Genomic DNA, 21,837 nt, shown 5'->3' on the forward strand with positions numbered 1-21,837 from the left:
CAAACCCAATGGGCAGTGAAATGCTTCGGTGACTCCGCTTCGCGTCGTGCCTAACAACGCCCTTCAGCCGTTACTTATTCCCGATACAGCACAGCCTCTCGTACCTTATTGCTTACATATATATGATTTTTCAAATTTGAATGTATACAAAACAGCTACATCTCAAATTTCTGCATAATCACCTGTATAAAAAAAACCAAACAATGTTCTTCTGCAAAATGCATACAGTTTTGTTTTGTTTTATTGGGCCAAAAGTTACATAGCGTACCATTAATGCAGGCTTAGCTGTTGAACTGACTTGTAAATCTAAAAAGCTAAAAAGGTCTAATTTCTTTCAACAGCAATAACACCTTTTAAACACAGCGATGTTGAATATGCTTTCTGGATGTGAGCAGATTAATTCAGTTCTATGGTAGGTTTCACTCCAGCACCCCAGGAATATATTTATGTTGTTTATATGTCTATCTGCTCTCTGCTCTAAAACCCAGCGTCTTCACAAATCAATGCTGTGTTTCCCACTGAGAGGGTAATTGGAAGACAGTGTCCAGTAGGTGCCATTTCCCATGGAGTCAGGTGGTGAATTATTCACCAGTCCACACGGTAAACAGTGTGCTCACTCAAGATATTGCTTCCTGACTGTGCGTATGCATTTGAATCAGATGGGTCATGCTAAAGACATTTTTATCCCTTGAGCGGTGTACAGTGGCTTACCGCTTGATAATTTACATAATTAAAGCATTGGCATTGAATCAGGGAGCTTGTGTTTGTGTGGGCAGCCTGGTTGAAGGATAATATTTGTGTTGTGATGTTCGGTATGTGCTCATAAATATGGAATTCTGTCAGGTGTGCTGATCTGAGGTATACTTAATAAATTGTGTTGGTTTTTCGTTTGTTTATTGCTGTTGTTTTTCAATTGGCCCCATGAGGTTGTTTACCCAGGCTAATGAGAATTGAAGTGAAACAAAACATATACATTTTCAATTTAATCTCATGGCCAATTGATGCACACATATCTGTGGTTGTGATTGGATGGTGTGAGGACTGTGGTTATTAATCCTCAGTTTGATGCTTGTGTTGTCTAGCTCCTCGTGTGCTGTACTACTGATTGACGTGACTGGACCTCAACAGCTTCCTGCAGGGTTCCTGTGGCTTTAAGCGAGTTGTTAGCTCAGTTGCTGTGTCTCCCGTGGACAGCATTTCTAAATGCACTGAACTGAAAATTGGCTCATCATATTCTGGATCTGTATGTTCTTACTTCGCAATGTATTTTTGAGAATATGGTGTGCGTGTGAGAGCGGCGTAGCTTGTCGGACATTGTGACGTAACTAAGGGGGGCGGGTCTTTGTGAAGGGTCAATTGTCATGCAACAAGTTGTTTAATAGGATTAGGATTTGTTCATATCAGATCATCAGATGTATGGATCTAATCTACCTTATTCCTACGCTTGATATATGACACTTTGCAGGAATTATGGGTGTAACTTCCGTTAAGCTGTAAACAATCAGTGGAAGGCTCGCTCTATGAACGCAAAACACTAAAAAAGTGACATTACTCGACTCACCCTTCAACCATCGAACATTAAAATGAAATTTAAAAGTGTAAAAGAATCAACAAGGTTCTTTCAACAGACCAAAAATAGCCCCATAAGCGCGAGTCTTTGGTTAAATATCACTGTAGTAGGCAAATATCTGTATTGTGCAAGTATCAAAAATATTCATTAAGTTCAGCATTACGTGACACTATATCAAAGTGATTTCCGTCATTTTGACAGATTGTGAATTGCGTTTACCCGTGAAAACAAACCTGGAAAGAGACGCGAGGATTTGAGGAGAATAACGAGAGATTATTCATCCATTCCAGTGAATTATTAATGGAATATCGGAAATTAAATGCTGAAAATAAATAAATGACCACAAATGTGCTGTATATGTTGTCCTTTTTCATAATTTTTAGCGGATTGCAAAGGGAAAAATAAAAATCGTCATGAGGAAAGAATTCAGTGACTGAAGAGCTCTTGCTAGATATTCTTGTTAATGTCTTGTTAAAATACCAAGTATAGCGTTATTCTCATGATGTCCGAAAATAAATTTTTAAGGAAAATTGACAGCTCATCCAGTCAAACTGATAGATCAGCTTTATTTGTAGAGCAACCTTATGATTTGAAATGATTTGTTTCAGCCTTTTTGAATGGACGTTCCCCAAACTGGAAGTGACGTCCATAATTCAAAACGCAGTAAGGTCGTCAGGAATAAGGTGGATGCAATTTCAGTGCTTTTTGTTGTCAGGGTAGGGATCCTTTTGTTCACATATATTATTAATATACTTCTTTTATGTTGTCAAACCACAATACAAGCTTTACTCCCATCGTGTGAAACACTGTTTCACTCTTACATCACAACACCCGTATCATTATTCTCTGAGGGCTGGCCATTTTTGCCAACACATTTAAAAGCACTTGTCATCCTGACTTTGAACTTTCATGAATGTCTTTTGAAAGACCATGTATCTATTAGATAATCACGGTGGAACAATGAGGAACGCAAATTCAGATTTTGAAGCAGTTTTTAGGTTTGTACTTGAAAGCTTTGAAGGTGGGAATCTCATACATCACTTGACATCATCGCTGTAGCGGGGGAACAGTGTTTCTTCGGCTCATTTGCATGCCATTTTATCTACACAACTTGCTTTTTTGGTTTCTCTCTTAATATCTGCCACTAATATGAAGAGACTCATCTGCAGGCAGGCTACATCACCTGTCAGCTTAATTATTCATGGGATCTGTTAAAGTGCACTTTTGAAGGGGCTTGTCAAGAGGCAGAGAGAAGTCAAAATGCCCTAATTAGAATTCAAGTTGCACCAACACAGAGAAAGGATGTGAACTCGATTGAAAATGTGTAGGAATTTGTCACATGAAATTGCACATCGAGAAAGGCAGGACAATATTGTGTAGTTCTAGTTTTCGAAAAGTGGATCATCCGTTAACCGTTAAGTGTGTGTGTGTGTGTGTGTGTGTGTTTGTGAGTCATATTTCAGGCCATGACTGTACTGGGCCATGTGAGAAGCCTTGGATCCAGATTCCTCCTTTACTCGGTCTGTAAACACCAGTTTCATGATGCAATTTGAAACGGTACAAAGCAGACGCCATGCTATATTTAAAACAATAATTCTTTAGCGCCTGTGTTCTCTCTTGTAATCAGTTATATGAGGAGCAGTATGCACATGTATGCTTAGCTGTTAATGTCATAGAGTAAGTAACATGTTTAATAAATTTTAGGGCTGTCAAATGATTAATCGTGATTAATCACATCAAAAATAAAAGTTTTTGTTTACATATGTGGGTGAACTGTGTATAATTATTATATATATATATACAGTATATATATATACACACACACACACACACACACACACACACACACACATGCTTGTATATATTTGAAAATATTGTATATAGTTTAATTTATATTTTATATTATATATAAATATAAATATTTTATATATAAATAATATTTTTTTTACAAATAATACACAAATAATATTTGTGTGTGTATTTATATACACATATAAATCATGTAAACAAAAAAATGTGGATGTGATTAATCGTGATTATTCATTTGACAGCCCTAATTTATTTATTTATTTCGGAATTTGGATCTAATAATTTATTCAAACATTAAAATTCAATTCATACAATGACTTATAAATAAAATAAAATAAATGTTTAGATGTGTGAGGGTCATTTTTTGGGTGGTACAACTCTCCTGATATAATAATTTATTAATTGTTCTTTATTTAAAGAAATGTTTCTTGGAAAGGAAACCTTATTAAATAGTTTTAGAAAAAGTTTTAATTACACTGCTTCTCTTGATGCTTGTTAGCATCTTTGGAAAACTTTCAGATATCTGATCATTTGACCTCATGACATAGCAAGATCTGTTCAAATTGTATAATATGATTTATAATTTATAATATTTGCAAAAAAGACCATTTACTATATTGAACATCTAAAAAAATAACAATTAAGGTTACACCACATGACATCTTTAGAGTCATTCATTTAAACTTGTTGAAAATGGTCCTTTTTAAAAACCATATGAAAGCAAGTTAATACAAAGCGTTCATCTCTAAGAACTTAGCACGTGTGTTGAAAAGTTAGCATTATGTGCCATCCACTCATTTGGAATCACATTTATGTTTGTTTGTCGTTTTGGGAATGTCAGCAAAATCCTCCCTATCCCAGAATCCCTCTCCCTTTTGATGGGTTTGTATATGTTTGCGAATCCTTTGCTCCTGCAGTGCTGTAATTGTTGTAATGGGTTTGCAGAGAGCTCGTGTGGGAGATGGGCACAGTGCTGGGACTGATATTTCCAGATGAATAACTGGGTCAGTTTAAAGACGTTGTCTCTTATCGTCTCAGTTCATCAGGAGAGCTCAAATGCTCAGCTTTTCAGTAACCAGCCACAGTGACAAATCCCATTCAGCTACAAGGATGTCAGTGTTTGGTGGTGTTTGCCTTTCATGGATTTATTCAACTCTGTAGCTGAATTCTGTTGCCTTTTCCTGTTTTAATTGTCAAGATATTTAGTCGTACCTACTGTAGGATTTAGCACAGGCCCTTGATTCGGCCAGTCTGAACACACCCACAGAACAAGCACACTGTGCCCTCTTGTGGAAGAAGTTAACTATGAAGTCAAAAGGAGGACATTCACCTTGAAAACGGCATTAATGTGCGCCACCAGCAACTTTGATCATAAGCAGCTCTTCTGAATGATGTTGGAGTTTGAGTATCTCTTGCAGTGGGGGAGGAGTGTCTCTGCTTATCTTGAGCTGCACAGCTCACTGCCTGGAACTCACTATCACCCAGACAAAGAGGTCCAATTAAAAATGCATCTAGGTGTTTTCTCACTAGACAATGCGGGATATCAATCCAAATACAGGCTGCATGAAAAGAATCAGCCTCTGGTCATCAATAATGAATGCAGAGATCCGGCTTCTTCAAGAGTTTCTGTTTATTGCTTTGACAGGATAATGTTAAGCTAAGCCAACTGCCTCATGCACTTGAAAAGAAAGCCTGTGTAAAGCAGAATGAGTATTTTTGGTGACCACAGTGACAAAATGGTTCACCAACTGCTTTTTAGGTCCTTCCAGGGAATACTTATAGTTCTTTGAGGTTTTTGTTTGTGTCTGTGGCAACTTTACTTAATTTGCATGGTAATGAGAAATAACAGGAGGGTTAGGGCTTTTTTTTGTTTGTTAATGTTTCGGATTTCACTCTTAGAGGTTAAAGTTAAACACTATATTTTTTTAATTTTGATATGGAAAACCCCCCAGTAATGAACAACCTGATGTTAACATGACACGTAACATGATCCATGTTTGGTCCAGTTATTTTGTGCACAAGCACACAATGAATCATTGTGCTTAATAGCTGAAAAAGAGCTAATCGTTGGTGCAGAACCTGGCCGTGTGTAGAATTACTTCTCCAATAGACCCCTGTCACTGACCTCTTGAAGTAAGCCAGTATAGTTCTCCACTGTTGGATACACAAACACCCTGTCTGGCAGCTGCTGTTTCCAGTCTTTAATGTTTGAGATGTCCACTCTCCGGCCAATAGCCCTTTGGCCCTTAAGGGTTAAGAAAGGCCATTCACCTTACACCACACAAAAAAGAGACTTTCCATTCACCTCGAAACGTAACCTCGGCCAGTGACAGGACTTGTTCCATTTCCAGTTTTAGAGTGCCTAGAGTGTTCTTTGACACGCTTTTAAAGACAAGTTTGATTGTGTGCTTTATTTAATCAGTACGGTACAAGAGGTTGTGTTCCATTGGTAATATAGTCACAGCTTTAATTGTTAGCCTAGCCTAAGATGCCTGGTTTTTGAAAACAGATACTGTGTAAAAAACACATTATTTATTAAAATATGATTTATTACGGAAATTTCATGAGGTGCCAAATATGTAAACTGACACAGTGTTATTGTAAGTGTGGTCCAGTGGGTGAACATGATTTCGCCAAGTACAACATGCTCCTGTATCAACATCTTTGAACAAGAGTTCAGTAATTCTACATCAGTTATTCACTTATAATTTCCCTCTGATTTTAGAGATAGTAATGCGTAGGGTTAGGTTTAGGGGCAAGGGTTAGGGCTAAAATTTCAAAGCCATGGCTCTCATAAACTGTGTATTTCAGCATAGCTGGAATGCTGTATTGTCGAGTCAGAAGCCAGCACAGATTTTAGCTACACTTTTAGCTTTAGCTTAGACTGTTTTAATTATTATAATTTTTGTTTTGTTCATGCTTTAATTGCTTATTGTAAACACTGATAGACTGTTCATTATTTTCAGTATGGAAACTGGCAAACTGTAGCATGGATTAGAGATCTAAAACAAGAAGTTGCTTCAGAAGCGACCTCATTTAGTAGACTCGATAAGAAACAGCAGTATAAATCTCATCATATTGCTTTTTTTTTTCTTTGCTGTGCAGGGATTTTAAACTAATATGGTAGTCTGCCAAAAATCTACTTACTGGGTACTCCACATCTCTGCTCTTGAATTGAAGTGTTGCGCAATTCTGCATTTTCTTTGGTCTGCAGTTCAGATGCTAAATTTCAGACAGATGTATACCCATTTTCCACATATTTCGTTCAGTTTCTAAAAGAATGTTCTAAAGAATAATACGTCTGTTATTCAAATAAAACTATAGCTTTTGCGTAATATTTTTTTAAATCAAAGTGGTCATAACTGGTAGCATCACAAATTATTTTGCTCAGATAAGCTATACCACTACAAGTTCAAGTGAGCTGGAAGGCTTTTTATCAGACCATTATAGTGGGACTGACAGGGGGAAATTATTGTGAATAGAGGGGGATGCTGGAATTGGGACACGTTGCATGCAAGACTCAAACCTGTGTTCCTCATATAAGCACCACAATTGAACATGCAGGGGTCATATACACTGCTGTCACATTAAATGATATGTAATTGTTACATAGCACGTTCTATATATTAGCATACTGTAGATCTACTGTTTTCACAGTCAGATTACAGCAGACGAATGAGTTCTACAAATAGTGACATTATCCCACCCTGGTACTAGTGAATGTTAATGTTTCTATAGAGCAGCTACAGTATTACATGGTTGTATGCATAGTATAGTTCTCTATGGTTAGTGCTCAGAAAAACATGTCATTATTTTGTAAGGGTGGTGATGTAGAGACTTCTGATTTATGTTTGTGCTCAACAGATTTTCTCTTTTCTTTGATTTATCTTATATTGCTCTTTCCAACTTGGTTGTGGTTGACACACAGTCTGAGAGTAAACGCACTTGTCTTGCACTTTTGCTGGGTGTATGTATATACATATGTACTACTCCACCACACACCATAACATAGCAGCCATTTGATAGCAGCTGTCTCGATATCACCCGATATGGTGATAGTGCCCAGATAAGATCAAGTGTTTTGACCTCAGGAGCTTTGTGCTCCCCACACCCCTCTCCTGCTAGCACAGGGGCTTCCCTATTTTCAGAGCATCAACATTATGAGTACATCCAGTAAGTGTAAGCCTGTGATTTGCACAAGCCTAAACACACTTTTCCTTTGTAAAGCCTGTGTGGTGTAAGGTTTGGAGTCAGTAAGACTTTTTTTAAAAAAAATTTATTTTTATTAATTTATTCAACAAGGACACACAGATTTGAGACACAGTCTGATTTGGTGAGATCACTTATAGTTTTATGACATTTTCTGTTTATTATGTCTACACACATATGGGCAGAAATAAGTTGTGCTCATTGTTGAACAGCTCCAGGATTAATATGTTCTCTGTAAGTGGTACTGTTCTCAGTGGACCTTCACTAATGATATCTTTTTCCTTTCTCTCTTTTCTTTCTCTCCCCCTCAAGGTGGTGTTGGTCTTTGCACTCAGCATCGGAGCTCTGGGAATATACTTCATAGATTCTTCGGAGTGAGTACTATTTTGATTTAACAACTCTCGCCTGAATTATTTATGAGTCAAAAGCCTTAAACACAGATATTAAATAATGTGTTCTTAGAAAGAAGTCATTTCCTTTGCCTCATTTCACTAAAGGAACTGTTCATGAATGGGAGTTAAAATTGAACAAAGGGATGGTTAACCCTCAGAAAATTATTTTGTACACCTCAAGAGGCCAAATACATTTTAAATGTGAAATCTTTTAGTTGATACTAGTATATGTAAGGTTTGCAATTTATTCTTATTAATAAAATGTAATACTTTGAAAGTGTGAAAGTTAAATATCATTTTTGTGATTATTTTACCTTCTAGCAATAAACATAAAAATGTAAAATAATACATGTAAAGTTAATCAAACAAAGTAAAACAATGTTACAATCGGTAACTCGTGCAGATTTAGCGTTGGCTTTAATAAATCAAGATATCAGTAGAAGGGAACAAATGTTGATTTGTAAACAAAAATTTCCCAAACATTAAATTAGTTGTTTTAATTTAGTTTCTTACAAAAATGTTGATAAGCAGGTCGAACGTCTCTGGTTACGTATGTAACCCTAGTTCCCTGAAGGGAACGAGACGCTGCGTGTAAACGCCGTGGGAACGCCTCTGCGTGACGAGTCATGAAGCACGTATGAAATCTGTCCAATGGCGAGACGGAACGTCATAGGCGGGGTGACGTATCGACCAGGAAACTATAAAGCATCCCCGAAACACAAGCGCAACAGCTTCTGATAGGACTGAAGCAAGCGCTCACGGGCATGCTGGGAGTATGGCATAGACACGCAGCGTCTCGTTCCCTTCAGGGAACTAGGGTTACATACGTAACCAGAGACGTTCCCATTCAGGGAACTTCGAGCTGCGTGTAAACGCCGTGGGAACGCTAATACCAACGCCGCCATGCGAGCAGGTGTCCGTTGTATGAAATCAGGCACATATTTAGACGAAAGCACCTGCGCCCCTGGAGCGGAGCTACCATACCCCTGGTTGAGTGAGCCCAGACAGCCAAAGGAGAAGGCTGACCGGCGGACTCATATGCAAATGAGATGGCCTCGACCACTCACTTACTCAACCTCTGCTCAGATGCGGGACAACCTTTCTTCGGAGGTCCAAAACAAACAGATAACTGTTCAGGCTTTCTCCACAGGGCAGCTCTGTGGACATAAGCATCTAGAGCCCTCAGAGGGCAGAGCAGATTAGTTTCTCTTGGTCTGACCTCACAATACCACGAAGAAAAAGAATTACCAATGGGTATCTCCCGTGAAAAGCTCCACTCAAAGGGACGTGGTAAGCAGATAGGCCACCACATACACCTTTAGTGTGGAGTGGGATAACCCTGTGGAGAAATGCTCCAAAGGAATTCCAGCACCGCCACACCGGGCAGTTAACTGGGTCCAACTGGTGTTCTCCCCACCAAGAGGTGAAACATTGCCACCTCAAGGCATATAATCTCCTCGTGGACGGAGCTCTGGATTGGAGGATGGTCTCCACGACCTCAGTCGAGAGACCCGATTCTATGAGCTGGGCCCCCTCAGAGGCCAAGCCACAACCTCCATAGATCTGGGCGGGGGTGAAGTATCGACCCGCATCCATACTCGGGCCGGCCAACGCGGGGCTACTAACAGTAGAAAGACCCCGACTCGGTGAACCCTCTCCAGAACTCCTGGGAGCAGAGCAATCGGGGGAAATGCGTACAGGGGTGACCTCGGCCACTCCTGTACCATCGCATCCAACCCCAGAGGGGCTGGTGGATACAGAGAAACCACAGCATGCAGTGTCTCAGTCCCTGGATTCAAATAGGCCTACCTCGGTATGACCGAAATGACTCCATAGGAGCTCCACCACCTCGGGGTGGAGTCTCCACTCCCCGGGCCTCGGCCCCTGCCTCGACAGGATGTCTGCTCCCCGATTTAAATATCCTGGGATATAAAATCGCCAAAGAAGAAGCTTCCCCTGGGCCCACAGAAGGATCTGGCGCTAGCCTGAATAATGGACATGAGCGCAGACCCCCTTGATGGTCTATAAAAAGACCCCCGATGTGCTGTCTGACCGGACAAGAACATGGTGACCCCTCAGGTCTGGGAGAAAGTCCACAGACCCCGGGCTGAGCGACCACTCATGATCGCCCCCAGCCCGTGAGGGAGGCGTATATCGTTAGCTTCTTTGGAACAATGAAGTAACGGCTGTAATACCCCAACTCTCTGTCGGGGGGTAGAACTCGTTCTATCGCCCCCTTCAGTAACAGAGCTTTCACCTCTTGTTCCATGACCAGAGCCTGCTCGGGGGATACCACTGTAGGCAAAATCCCCCGAAAACGAGGCGGACGTGACCTGAACTGGATCGCGTACCCGCGTTCGATAGTCTGCAGGACCCATCGAGATATATTTGGAAGACTTTCTCATTCTGCCAGAAATTCCACTAAGGGTACCAGTCTCTCGAGACTGGCCTCTGGAGTAATTATAGAGACAGAAACAGTGCCCTGTGACCGCGCACAGGCAGGGTTTAACGACTGTTCTGTATCGCTCCTCGGAGCAAACGAGCTTCCCTCGGGAAACCACTCGCTAGGACCGTCTGCGCCCACCCTCACAGGCAGGTTCAGCAGAACGGGTCCCTGCAGACCCCCCTGGTGGTTTATGTAAGAGACCACAGACATGTTGTCTGACCGGACAAGAACATGATGATCTCTGAGGTCTGGGAGAAAGTGTTTCAGAGCCTGAAACACCGCCATCATCTCTAGACAATTTATATGCCATCGGAGATGATGGTCTTGCCACAACCCGCGGGCCGAGCGACCACTCATGATCGCTCCCCAGCCCGTGAGAGAGGCATCCGTCGTCACCGTTACCCGGCGACACGGGGCTCCCAGCGCAGGTCCCAGGGACAGGAACCAAGGTTCTTTCCACATAGCCAGGGCACGGAGACCACGTCGCGTGACCTTGATCTTGCGGAGCGGCTTTCCCCTCGGGGAGAACCCCTTGGTCTTGAGCCACCACTGTAGTGGTCTCATGTACAGCAGGCCGCACGGTAACACGTTGGATGCTGCTGCCATCAGACCCAGAATTCTCTGGAATTCCTTTACAGTGAGTGACTGGCCTAGCTTCACTTGCTTGACAGTCGAGATAATCGAGGCTATACAAGCCGGCGACAGACGTGCCTGCATCGTCGTCGAATCCCATACCACGCCTAGAAAAGTGGTCCGCTGAACTGGCGAAAGCACACTCTTCTTAGCGTTGAGTCTCAACCCCAACCTTCTGATGTGGGCGAGGACGGCATCTCGATGCCGAATCGCCTGATGCTCCGATTGAGCCAGAATCAACCAATCGTCGATGTAATTTAAAATGTGAATGCCCTGGAGACGCAGCGGGCCAAGGCCGCGTCCATGCATTTCGTGAAGGTTCGAGGAGATAACGCTAGGCCGAATGGAAGGACCCGATATTGGTACGCTTCGCCCCAAAAAGCGAACCTCAGGAACTTCCGATGTTGCGGAAGGATGGAGATATGGAAGTACGCGTCTTTTTTTAGGTCTATCGTGACAAACCAGTCCTCGGACCTGATCTGTGACACGATCTGCTTGAGAGTCAGCATTTAGAACTTGAGCTTCCCTACTGACCGATTTAAGAGGCGCAGGTCTAAAATCGGACGCAGCCGCCCATCCTTCTTTGGAACAATGAAGTACCGGCTGTAATACCCCAGCTCTCTGTCGGGAGGAAGAACTCGTTCTATCGCCCCCTTCATTAGCAGAGCTTTCACTTCTTGTTCCATAACCAGAGCCTGCTCGGGGGTCACCACTGTGGGCAAAACCCCCCGGAAACGAGGTGGACGCGACCTGAACTGGATCGCGTACCCGCGTTCGATAGTCTGCAGGACCCAACGAGATATATTTGGAAGACTTCCCCATTCTACCAGAAATTCTACTAAGGGTACCAGTCTCTCGAGACTGGCCTCTGGAGTAGTTTTTAAAAACAGAAACAGCGCCCTGTGACCGCGCACAGGCAGGGTTTAACGACCGTTCTGTATCGCTCCTCGGAGCAAACGAGCGTCCCTCGGGAAATCGCTCGCTGGGACCGTCTGCACCCCCCATTACAGGCAGGGTTGGCAGAACGAACCCCTGAGGGCACCGAGAGAGAGCGGGCGCCGGATTCAGCGGCGAACACCTCTGTCTCACGGTGGGGACCACCCTCAGTAGCCTGACACCAGTGGCGTCAGGACTTCTTCGACGAAGCCTTCCTGGCGACAATAACCGTCCTCAGATCGGTTCTATCCCGGGAAGACCTCGTCTGAGAACGCCGCGTCTCAGCCCAGTTTTGCTGGGGAGGAGCCCGAGACGCGACGCTCTCTCGACGGGCGGGGCTGCTCTCGCCCAGCAGCCCCCGAAGGATGAGTACGGAGGGGGAGACATTTCTGGAGCGCCGCTGCCTGTTTTTTTCCCGGACGACAGCGGCGCATCCAGGAGAAACGCTTTATCTTTCTCCTTCATATTAGCCAGATTTAGCCACAGATGCCTCTCCGTGGCCACCAGGGCTGCCATAGAGCGGCCGACTGATCTGGCCGTCTCCTTGGTGGCACGGAGAGAAATATCTGCCGCCTGACGCAGTATCTCATTAATCACGTCAGTGCCGACGACCTCCCCCTCACTCATATCTCCTAGACCCAGCAATATTAGCATACATAGAGGTCTGGTGTGTCAAAATTCTAGCTGACACTGGTTTGTTCCACGATCTACACACCTCGGTGTGTAGATCGGGGAAGAAAGGCAAACACCGGCATGGAGGTAGTGAGTGTGATATTAAAAATCTCTCATCCATTTTACTCTCTCGACTCTTGTTTCTCAACTGGCCATTCAATGGTTAATTTTTCCACAGCCCGAGTCAAAAACCTCCATTTTTTTTTTTTTTCCCTTTATTTTTACTACATTCGCGGGAGACTGGGATGGCAAACGAGCTTCCCTCGCTCTCCACTGAGTCCATAGACTCTGCATCCACACTTTCAACATCCAGCTCCTCAGAACTGGATAATTGAAGTGATGGCGCCTCAGCCCGGGCAGGAAAAACCGCAACGCGGACTCCCGCAGCGAGAACTGAGGCACTGGATCTACCAGGTAAGGGCAGAGAAAGGGCGGGGCCCGTCTCAATCCCCGCTGATAGATCCATCTGCGATCCCCACGACGCAAGCCTTCGCTGTGCCTCGGCAGCAGCGGGACCCGAGCCGCGGGGAGCGCGCACCGAACCACTCTCCTCGAAGAGTGCCCGGCGGGAGCGAAGTGTCTTCATGGGCAGACACTCGCAGTGCACAGCCGGCCCCCTCGAGAGCCGACTGAGCATGCTGCACTCCCAAACAAACAACACACAGATCGTGTGTATCCCCACCCGTGATGAAGCGAGGGCAGGGATGAACACACTTTCTGCTGTTGTTTGCTCGCCATATCAATATATATAAATATACAATATTAGACAGACAGACAAAATTCATACATAGAGCGCTTGTGAAGACTCAGAAGCTGTTGCGCTTGTGTTTCGGGGATGCTTTATAGTTTCCTGGTCGATACGTCACCCCGCCTATGACGTTCCGTCTCGCCATTGGACAGATTTCATACGTGCTTCATGACTCGTCACGCAGAGGCGTTCCCACGGCGTTTACACGCAGCTCGAAGTTCCCTGAATGGGAACTGTTGAGCTTGAAGAATGCAGTAAATACTACAATTTGTTTTCAAATTGATACACCTGTAGGTCAGGATTTCTGATTCACAGATGGTAGCAGGCAGGGCTGATCCTGACCTCCCTGGGGCCCAAAGCAAAATTAAGTTAAGGGGCCCATACCTGACCCATTAGCCATGTAAACCGCTTGCCATTGCCAAAGATGAGACTAGATAATCATTGCCTGGTTTTAAAAGTATGTGCGCCTATAATGAGGTGTGCCATCATGCCCATATTGTTCTGGTCCTCACAGATGTTTTTCTGGAAAGTGTGCGTTTCATTTCGTGCATGCGCATATGAACGCATTTTAACGTGCAACGCAGTTATCTTTCTATAGTTTATATACAAACAACGTTGGCCTTTGTCGTTTATCGAACATAATAAATAGTTGTATTTCATTCTCAATTTTTGTCAGGCACAAAGTCACAGAACACAGCCCTGGAATTGACCGGCATTAGCATGCCCTGCTGCTAGGTTAGAAATACAGACAGGCAGTCTAGAGAGAAATGTACATCAATTTAACTTCACTGTTCTTTGCTGACATCAAACTTGGTGTAGAGAGAACACAAGTCTACCTGATTGCTGTTCCCACAATTCACTCTCACAGTGTTTTTTTCTCTCTTTTTCGTGACCAGAAGGATAATTCTGCCTAATTTTCCCATCGATGTTGTAAACTTTGCTTTGACACAAGGGGGAGGGGGGGCCTTGAGTAATTTGCGGGGCCATACGCAACTTGCGTAGTGTGCATATAGGGCTGATCGGCTCTGGTAGCAGGGCACACTATAGTGTTAAGGTACTATTTTCCCATATAGATAATTATACGATTTTAATGAACTCATCATTCATTGGTACTGTTAAGGGTACCATTATATAATTCAGGGTTTTGTTTTCTTTCCTCTGTAATGTTGGAGTTTAAAGACTCAGTGTGGTGGGATTATTTTGTCAATGAAAGCTAAGCAGGCCAGTTTCCATGGTTACATTAGCAGAGCATCTCTGCCATCCACCCTTCTCCACTAGAGAAAGGTGTGCTGTTAGCTGTTGCCCAGGCAACCAGGTATCATAGTTTTCATTTTCATCTTTGCTCAAAGTAATTACAAATGTACCGACCAGTATGCATACATTTACATCAGTAGTTGTATAATAAATTAAATAGAATCGATATAAATATATCAGTGAATGTGATGTCAGAGATGCAGACTGCTGTATTGACATGATGCGGCAACACGTGCCGTTTAAATCTAGGCACTCAAATGAGCATGTGTACGTCTCATTTGTTAGTCGCTTTGGATAAAAGCGCCTGCTAAATGAATAAATGTAAATGTGTACAGTCTTTCATATAAAGTCTTGTATACAGCCTGTGTGTGCCTAGACTTACTGTCACAGCGTGCTGAGGCATGATGGGAGTTTTTAATCCCTATAATGCACGGATCAGAGTGGTAAAGGACGCGGAAGGATGGGCAAGCCACTGAGTTTATGCATCATTCAGAAAAACCTTGATCTGCCTCGTCTTTTACAATGCATGTTTTCATATTACAGCTTAGAGTCATCAGCTTCCTCATTTGAGTGCATATGTGTGACAGATGATGAACAGATTTAGATGAGGTGAATTCAGGATTCTGTTTTTACATTTTTGCAAACCCTCAGTTTTGTTGGGTCTCTATAATGCAAAAAAAAAAAAAATTACTGTTGTCAAATATATTGTTTTAACGGCACTTTTTAATATAAATAGATAGTTTTACAATACTTGCAAAGCCTTTTTTTTTTTTAAAAGGTTGGACATGACTGCCCAATAATTTAGTCTGTGTATGTAGCCGGCACGTGCCTTTAGGCCAGGAGTTCTCAACCTTCTCCTGCAGAGACCCCCAACAGGACATGTTTTTGTTTTCTCCCTGAAATGGCACACTTGATTCAATTAGTCAGCTACACATTAAGCCTTTGGCCCTTTAATTAATTGAATCAGGTGTGCTATTTGAGGATTAAAAGAAAACTATGGCCTGTCAAGGGGTCCCTGGAGAAGAAGTTGAGAACCATGCTTAAGGCGAACGAGATTTAGGACTATCTGGTTGAGGACTACTGCTCTATACTGTTTTGTGAATTGGTGTTTCTTCAGTTTGGCAAACTGACTGACAGCCCAGTCTAAGCTGTCCTGTCACATCTATTGTCCGTGGTCTCAGTCAGGGGATTTTTTCCAGACACACAATGTCCTGAATTCACTAGCATTGCAGTGTGGGTGGATTCCAGATCAAAGAGCCAAACCGAGTGATCTAGATCTGTTATTGGACTGCAGTTGTTGTCAGATTGGACATCTCTCTAATCATTTCTGTAGGGAGGCTGAATAGTGCAGTCATATAGACACTTTAGGCTCTGTTAAAATTGCGACAGACAGTGCTGTGACACCTCAAACAGTGTAACGGTTTACCCACGACTGAGCAGTTGAGTGATTGAAGTGCTTACCTGGAAAGGATGTTTTTTTGATCTTCAACCTGTATCTGGCTTTTTCAGAACCTCCTGGTAGAGACTGAAGATGGAAGATTGTTGGATTTAAAGGTTATATAATAGGGATGTAAACGGTTAATCGATTATCGATTAATTGACGACTACAATTTACTTGATTAAATTAATTGTCAGTTAATTGAACATTGCAAACGTGACACGAGATTCTCACGTGAGAGACCCGACACAAACTTGAGGCGGCAAAAAAGAAACCAAACATGAGGCGATCAAAACAGAGTGGACTACCAGCTAAATACAGTGTGCTAACCTTAAAAATCCAGCTGTAATCTAACAATAACTTAGCTCTCCTTATTAGCTAGGCTCCTTGCATGCTGGCTAATAACTTTTTTTTAAAAGCTGGGTCTCAAACATTTCCAGCGCTGTGTTGGACAGGTCTTCTATTCCATGAGGGAGAGAGAACGTAAATGCGCTACGGCGCTCTGCAATCAAATACGTTGTTAAATATAGGCTAATAGGCTTAGTAAAAAAAGAAAAGAAAAAGAAAATCAATGTGTTGCGATCAGCGTTGATATTGTGGCGGGCCGCCACAAATAAATTAATGTATGAGAAACTCTGCCCTCTAATTTTACGGTCACCTTCCTCAGGGATGATTCAAGTTGTTTTCAGTTCTATATTTGAAGTTTCAAGGTCTAGTAATTTTACTTTTACCTTTCTCAGACCAAGGGGGATTATAAGTGCTGCTGCTAATGTTTCAAGTTTTTATTATATGTACCTTATTTCAGTTCAGTTCAGGTTCAGTTCCAGATCAGGTTGTGGCAGCAGGGGTGTGCTGTGATGTGCTCTTAATGATCTACATCACGTTTGGCTCTAGAGTTACCGCCTGAAGTCCTGGCAGCTGAAACCTCCACTGCTGCTGTCCTCACCAGAGAGAGATGTGTGCAACCGACATGCCGGGTTCTCGCCCTCTGAGCTTCTCGTTTGACCTGCCGTACCGCGTGACTTAAGCGTTAATGGCCTTGATAATGGATCATTACGACTCATTTACGCTGCTAATTATCACAACTGTTCAAAAAATGTCTGGAAGAAACCACACGTCTTCCTCTTGATCTGGCCTCTTGCACATGTAAACAGGGAACAACGCCACGTCCAACGCATCTCTCAAATGCTCGCACAAATAGACAACGTAATCGTCTGTAAAAAAAGCCATCAGTAGACATCTAAAGTGGGACATTTTGAGTGATTTTGAGCTGATGGTTACTCCCTAAGGTAACTCAAAAATTTGATGAAGGGTGAAAGCAGCAATTGCAGACAGGAGTAGAGGGGGAGGGGTTGTTGTTTCATCGCCTTAGTGCACACGTCAAGCTTTCAGGGAGGCATTTCACTCAACGCTGTAGATGCACAGCTCTCTCTAGTGGCCAACTACTACCCTCCCCTGAGTTTATAATCCCTCTTTTGTGTGAGGAGTCACTTTTCAGGACGCTATTTCTTTTGGTCGGACTGATCCGCTGTTCTGGAGCAGAGTGAAAAGACTCTTCAGTTGAGAGAGAGTGTTTTTTTGCATAACTGTGTTGAAAGAAGCCAGTTGTAATAAATCTACTGTATAGCACAAGGCCTGTGCCTGTTGCCTTGGCATTATTAATGGAGTTGGCTGTACCAACTATTAAAAACTGTATCAACCACCCAGAACATTCTAGGAACCACATAACAATGGCCTATAAACATCTAGTAGCAACCTATCAACCACCCTTAAAGGGTTAGTTCACCCAAAAATGCAAATTCTGTGAGTATATGTTGTGAGTAAACCTCTGTGTGTTTATTTGTTCTGCTGAACACAAAGGAAGATATTTGGAAGTATGTTTTAATCAAACAGATCTCATTCCCCATTGACTACCATATTTTTTCCTACTATGGTAGTCAATGGGAAATGAGATCTGTTTGATTAAAACATACTTCCAAATATCTTCCTTTGTGTTCAGCAGAACAAATAAACACAGAGGATTGAAACAACATGAGGGTGAGTAAATACTGACAGAATTTTCATTTTTGGGTGAACTAACCCTTTAAAACCCTAACAATGTTCAACAATCAGTACTAGATTCACCCAAAATAGCATAGCGACCACCTAAACATGCCTATCAACTACTCAGAAGACCTCAGGAACCAAATACTATAGTACATTTACATGAAGATCAAAAGTACAAATGTATTATATAATAATGCTGTGTTGTAGGTTTGTTACAACACTTCTTAACATTGTAGTTTCATTGTCATATTTTTAATGGGGACAGTCTGTACTTTCCCTCCTAGACTACAGTGACTTTTTTTAGGGACTGAACAATGAAGCAAGAAATATGTAGGGCAACAACAGGGGAAGCTCTCCTTCAAGGGATGCCTTTTATTTTGTCCCACTTATGACAATTTAGGTGATCAGCGCTCTAGCGCAGTTGCACATTGCAGTGCCGAAGCCTACTGAATCCTCAGCACTGATAAAAGAACACGGAGAAATATGGCTTAATGAATTTATTTATGCGGTTAAGGCCAGAATAAATTACTTGCTTGGTTATATGAATGGATGCTTATGTATACAACTCCAAGGCTGAGCTGTATTAACCTGGAAAAGCTTTTGGACACCATGCTGCGAAAGGGCAGGGAACTACATGGCCTGTTCACTGAGAAGCCACAGAAATAAATATCCTGGCACTGCATTGCAGGGATGAATAATCCACCCAGTTTAATTCTAGTGCAGCGTCCCTACGCTTTGAAAATCTCCCACACACCAGCAGCTTGTTCTTTATAGAAAGAGAGGAGGAGAAAGAGAGACATTGGCAGGTCATGTTCTCCAAGATTGTGATGCATGCCTGTGCTTGAAAATCAGTACCAGGTTTCAAAATCATATAGACCTCTCATAATGCATTACAGCAGCTGATTGATGTCTTTCAAAACCCATCTTCGCAACACAAGATCTTTTTGATGAAATCTGAGCGCTTTCTGTCCCTCTGTTGACAGCTCAAAGAAAGAGATCGTAAAACTAATCCATGTGAATTGATTGGTTTAATCCTCATTTTCTGAGGAGACTCGGTCGATTTATATGACGAGCAGATTTAATTTTGCCTTTTATTAGTTCTGTATCTCTGTCCTGAAGTAGAACGGATTCTTCAAGCTTTTTTTCACTTCTAAGATGGCCGCATTGTCAGTGCCATTCCTTTCCAGGGATGGAGGCTTTTGCTCTGCCCAGTTATGACTCTGCAGATTTTTGCAGTAATAAGGTCTTATCACTGAAAGGAAAGCCTTGATGTGGTCTGTGTTTTCCAGAGGCGAGCACTCATAGAGGGCAGGAAAGAAGTTTAAAAACGCAGAGGCCAGTGTGACCTCTTTTTGAGGAGGGTTAATCAATAAGAAGATAAGAGATGTCGTTTCAATTCGCATGCCTCTCTTTATCTTGCCATTCGTTTTTTTGTGAGAATTGAGTTATGAATGTGGGAGGCAGGCTCTGCAGTGCCGTTTGCTCCATGCGTGTGTTTGTATTTGGTGGAACCGAATGGAAATTCTCAAAAATATTCAATGTGATTCTTTGAAGATTAGCTAGTCCTCTGAGCATTTCTCCTGCTTGAACAGAGAATTGTTTGAACACGCTGCCATGACTATCGCTGCGAATATCAACTGCAGCTCCTAAACAAATTTTTAGTCTCTCATCTTCCTTGCTTAGAGCTTTCACTTCCTCCTGTTTTTATTAAGAGGTTAGGGCTTTGTGTGTTTTCCTATTTTAGAAGCACATGCAGAGAGCTCCTCAGGGAGGAATTAAAACAGAAAGGCTATTTTTAGACCCCCGGCTGAGGTTTTGGCTGTCCGGTGCCATTGCAGGTGCTAAATTATTCTTATTTTAGAAACGATGCCTTGGCCTAATTCAGTTAGTGTTGTATTAACCTAGACCTGCTACGGCTCAAGCATTCAGTCTGTCGCCTTTATTTCTTTTGCCATCAACTTTAATTTTTGTACTGTTTAAGCAGATCTCTAGTGTGCACTGATAGTGATTAATGGTGCAGATTGTTTTTGACATAATGGGATGTTTGGGCACACAGGGTGTTTTTCAGGATTCATATTCACTCTGTGCCCTTTCTGAATGAGTGCCAAAGTGCAGCATCTTTGTAAAAGAAGATGATGAAGACACATACTGTAGCTAGTCTGAAATAGCCCACTGCATTCGTCCCTCAGGGAGGCATAGTTCTGTGCACATTGACATTGCTGTATGTCCTCCGCAAGCACTCGATTAGAAACTGGGGCCACCTAGTGTTAGATGGAAGCTCAGGAGCGCCTGAGCACTGTTTACCACATTATTAGTTGGCATAGCATGCTTTCAGCTGACCTCAGAGCATCACACATCTCTATAAGGTCCTGAAAAAGTGTCATCTTATGGCCCAGGCAGTCAAGAATGACATTTAGGTCTTAAGACTTCTGAGCTGGGATACTTTCTGCATGGATGCCACATGGCAGGAGATCTCTTGTAATTGCAGAGTGTGAAGTGACAGTGAGCTCAAGGATCAGGCGCTTTGCGTTTCACTGCGTACATGTGTTGACGGTTGTGCATTTTGAGACACTGCTAATTGTAACTTGATAGAAAGCTCTTCTTGACCATTAAAGGGATAGTTTACCAAAATAATGAAAATTTGCTGTAAATTTACTTTCAGGTCATCCAAGATTTAGGAGTCTTGTTTTCTCCAGAACAGTAAAAATTTTTTGAAACCTTGGTCCTTGATGATTCATATAATGTAAATGGCTACTGTCACTTCGAGAGTAAAAAAAACATGTACAGGCAAAACAATTAACAATACATTGAGGTCTTGTGAAGTGAAATGATCAGTTTGTGCAAGAAACTGAACATTATTTATAAAATTATTACCTGTAATCCACTGCCTCGGCAAATGGTCCTGAGCGTGTTCACGACAGTCTGGCACCGAGCTTCCCGTCACATAATGACATGCACGGGAGCTCAAAGGTTGGCAATCTGTAAAAAGTCAATCTTATTTTTTTTATAGGTTTACTGCATCCAGGATAAGCACAATTACCTTTTTGACTGACAATACAACAGATGTATCATGTCCTCCCTCTCTGTTGTAATCAGACACAGCGTCAACTCGCACATGAGTTTTCTCCTGCGCATACGCCATAATGTGACAGAAAGACTGTTGCTCCTCAACTAATTAATCACATATTTTTCCAAGTCACAGTAGCCATTGACTAATATTGTATTATATGAATAAAAACCACTTTCATTTTGGATGGCCTAAGGGTGAGTAAATGAACAGCAAATTCAATTTTTTGGGTGAACTATCACTTTAAGGCCAAAAGTAGCTAATTAAACTTGCATTATGGGCCCCTTTTTTCCTTAATTTGGCTGTCTTTTCTTTAGTTTGGCATTATTTATGTCTAGTGAATTTCAAGGCTGGTCTCTAAATTACATCCTATGAGATAATGCCAGTGAAAGGCAAGCACCTCATTAACCTTAGCTCAAAGGCTTTTGGCTTATGAAATGAAGCCTTTTAATTATTTGAACCATTCAACGGCTGGAGTTAACCATCCCAGTTGTACTGAATAAATCAGAAATGCTGTTATATATTTCAAAATTTATTCTAACAGATAAAGGCAACTGGTGTTTTAAGACAGTCCTGAATCATATCAATGTCTTTCAATGATCCTGATGTTTGTGTGT

General features: G+C 42.3%; 1 protein-coding gene across 12 annotated transcripts in view; it reads left to right on the plus strand.

The window, feature by feature from the left end:
- The window catches only part of kcnma1a (potassium large conductance calcium-activated channel, subfamily M, alpha member 1a), a 173,093-nt gene that overhangs the window by 73,409 nt on the left and 77,847 nt on the right, over nt 1-21,837 (plus strand). For all 12 annotated transcript variants that reach the window (XM_089116842.1, XM_089116845.1, XM_089116849.1 and 9 more), the window contains exon 4: nt 7,901-7,962. In XM_089116842.1, the coding sequence (XP_088972968.1) occupies nt 7,901-7,962 (62 nt within the window). The remainder of the gene's footprint in view (nt 1-7,900; nt 7,963-21,837) is intronic.

Source organism: Pimephales promelas, chromosome 11, assembly GCF_988280905.1.
Source record: "Pimephales promelas chromosome 11, fPimPro1.hap1.1, whole genome shotgun sequence".
Classification (NCBI taxonomy): Eukaryota; Metazoa; Chordata; class Actinopteri; order Cypriniformes; family Leuciscidae; genus Pimephales; species Pimephales promelas.